General features: G+C 53.8%; 1 protein-coding gene across 1 annotated transcript in view; it reads right to left on the bottom strand.

Annotated features, from left to right (window-relative positions):
• Positions 1–1,628, bottom strand: part of LOC113205678 (sodium-dependent nutrient amino acid transporter 1-like) — a 22,995-nt gene extending 21,367 nt beyond the window's left edge. Inside the window, exon 1 of the mRNA XM_052270875.1 lies at positions 1,342–1,628. Coding sequence (XP_052126835.1) covers positions 1,342–1,390 — 49 coding nt within the window. The 5' untranslated portion in view covers positions 1,391–1,628. The remainder of the gene's footprint in view (positions 1–1,341) is intronic.
• Between the last annotated feature and the right edge of the window lie 855 nt (positions 1,629–2,483).

Raw genomic sequence — 2,483 nt, 5'->3', positions numbered from 1 at the left:
CCCCCCCACCTCCACTACTTGCCATCTTGCCGTTACCCAACTTCAGAGCCGTGCAAAAGCAAGACCGCTCCGCGACTTATAAGGGAACCGTCCAAGAAAATACGTCCCGCCGTGTTCTTCTCAGATTCCCTTCGGCAAAATTTACGGAAGCTGGGCGCCTGCGAGACTCAGGGTAGGCCACCCCGCGGGACACGCATGCGCTGCAGGCAAGATCTTGCCTACCTAGCAGGCGCTACAAGAGCTCGCATCCGCTGAGCTGGGCAGAACTTATTATTTTGAAACCGCGAATGACGGATGTACATTCAGGGTTGATTCCTTCTTCGGGGCAGATCTCGCAGCCGCAGCTACCGTCTCCAGCCAAGCCCACTTCACAATAATTACCCAGAAAAGAAAAGAGGAAAAAGGGAACAAAAAGAAAGAAGAGGGGAATCCCGAATCTGTCAGTCCATCTGGGAATTGTATTATCCAGTCGTGTTGTACAAAGACGTCACCAATGAGAGTACATTCCTCATTCTCATTCCTTCTTCTTTTTCCGCTCTGTCTGTTTCGGCTCCGCCCGAGCAGCAAGATCACGGCGTTTGAATAGAGAAGGAGCCGCAGCGACGTGCGGCTGCCCTGGCGGCAACGGCGCGGGGAGGGCTCCCCACCCCCCAACCCACCTACCCCTCCCCACCGACGGGCTGTGGGCTCACGGACGAGCCGGGGCTCGCGCAGCCCCGTCCGCTTGTCGAGGAATAAAAACGTCTACATACAGTGTGGAGCGGGCGGGCTTGCCGCGCTGTGAAAAATAAACTTGCGCATTTGGAAATATTTGATTTTTTTTTTTTTGTAAATTACGTATCACAAACGCCCCGTGTTGTAAAGTTCACGATATCGCTATCGCTTTTATCCACTACGGCTCGTGGAACAAAATTTCAATTTGATACGTGTCATAAGAATTCTGTCACTTACTTTGGAATTTTCTGACTTACAAAGAAGTGTATATTTTTCACAGTATGCGCGTGGCAATAAAATGTCGCGAGCTCGAGAGTGAGTGCGGACGGACGGGGTGTTGGGGGTGATGTCGCGAGTACAATGCGCCCTCTCGCTCGCCCCACTCACACACACTCACACACACACACACACATACACACACTCACAGCCAGTGGTCCCCCGACACACACGACGGTAAAGAGGCATACGACGTGCGAGTCGCAGAGGAGCCTAAAGCAGGAAGAGAAAAAGCAACAGCGGCAAAGCGCGCACAGAGAGAGAGAGAGAGGAAACAACGTAAAGAAAGGATGGAAAAAACAAAAAACTAAGAGAAATTTTTTTTTTGCCACGGCAGGCTCACTCACTCACCTTTCTGGGCATCGCGCGCGTGCTCCGTGCGCACCCTTCGCACTGACATGTCTTATCCGGACAGGAGTGGTCGCCTCATGCTAGCACTGGAACACAACACACGCACGAACACGGCATCACTCGCGAGATCTACTTGAGGGCGGCACTGTGGTTCAATTCATGGTGTCGTCACATTTCTTTTCCATGTGAAAACCGTCACATTATTTGACAGTCACGTTTTATTTAATGTGTCTCTAGAATTTTCCATACTCATCACGTTGAAACGAATCTCATATCACGATCTAACCAATGTGACAGTTTTTACATGGTAACCAAAGTGACGTCACTTGAGTAAGATAACCGGGTGGGGGGGGGGGGGGCGATGATCGCTCCCGTGCGCGGATTGAATCCGGATGGAGAAGGAGGGGGGGAGGGGGAGGGGTCGAAGGGAAGGCGCAACGGTAGGAATTTAAAAACTGCCCGGAGCATTCGACACGCATTTCGCTAGTCTGATGTGATGATTTCAAGATTTGACGACGTCCTTTGCATTCTAATTCATTAGTACCGGTCTCTCCGAATCTAGAACACACATCGTTCCGATCTCAGTTGTTGTCCCTTGGTCACAGACGATGTGGGGCGAGTTAGGGAGAGGCCGTGGACGTGCTCCTCTAGGGAGTACTTTGTTGGTCAACAGGAAGACGTGTGCCCGGCCAGAAGGGCCGAAAAGGAGAAGGGGGAAAGGGAGAAGGGAAAAGGGAAAAGAGGGAATGGGAGAAGGGGGAATGGGAGAAGGGGGAAAGGGAGAAGGGGGAAAGGGAGAAGGGGGAAAGGGAGAAGGGGGAAGGGAGAAGGGGGGCAAGGTGGTCCGAGAGCGGCGCTGTTTTTCGTCCGCGGTAGTGTCCTTTTGTATACGATGTCCTTTAAGGAATAATAGAGCCGAAAATCTCGACCGCGGCGACGGCGGCGGTGGCGGCCTGGCTCGGCCGCACTGGGCGACACGGCGGTCAGGAAAGGGGGCGGCCAGAAAGGGGGAAGTTAGCTCCATCTATCAAGCCCGCGACGTCCACCGAAAGAGCAAGGGGGTCAATGGAGGACAACGGCGCGCTGGCCGCAGGAGGCCAGGGGGGCAGGATGCCGGGGGCGCGCGCGCGTGGGTGGGGGAG

This window comes from Frankliniella occidentalis, unplaced genomic scaffold (assembly GCF_000697945.3).
Source record: "Frankliniella occidentalis isolate FOCC.00 unplaced genomic scaffold, Focc_3.1 Scaffold142, whole genome shotgun sequence".
NCBI lineage: Eukaryota > Metazoa > Arthropoda > Insecta > Thysanoptera > Thripidae > Frankliniella > Frankliniella occidentalis.
The sequence above is the reverse complement of the archived record's forward strand: the minus strand, read 5'-3'. Positions and strand labels throughout refer to the sequence as shown.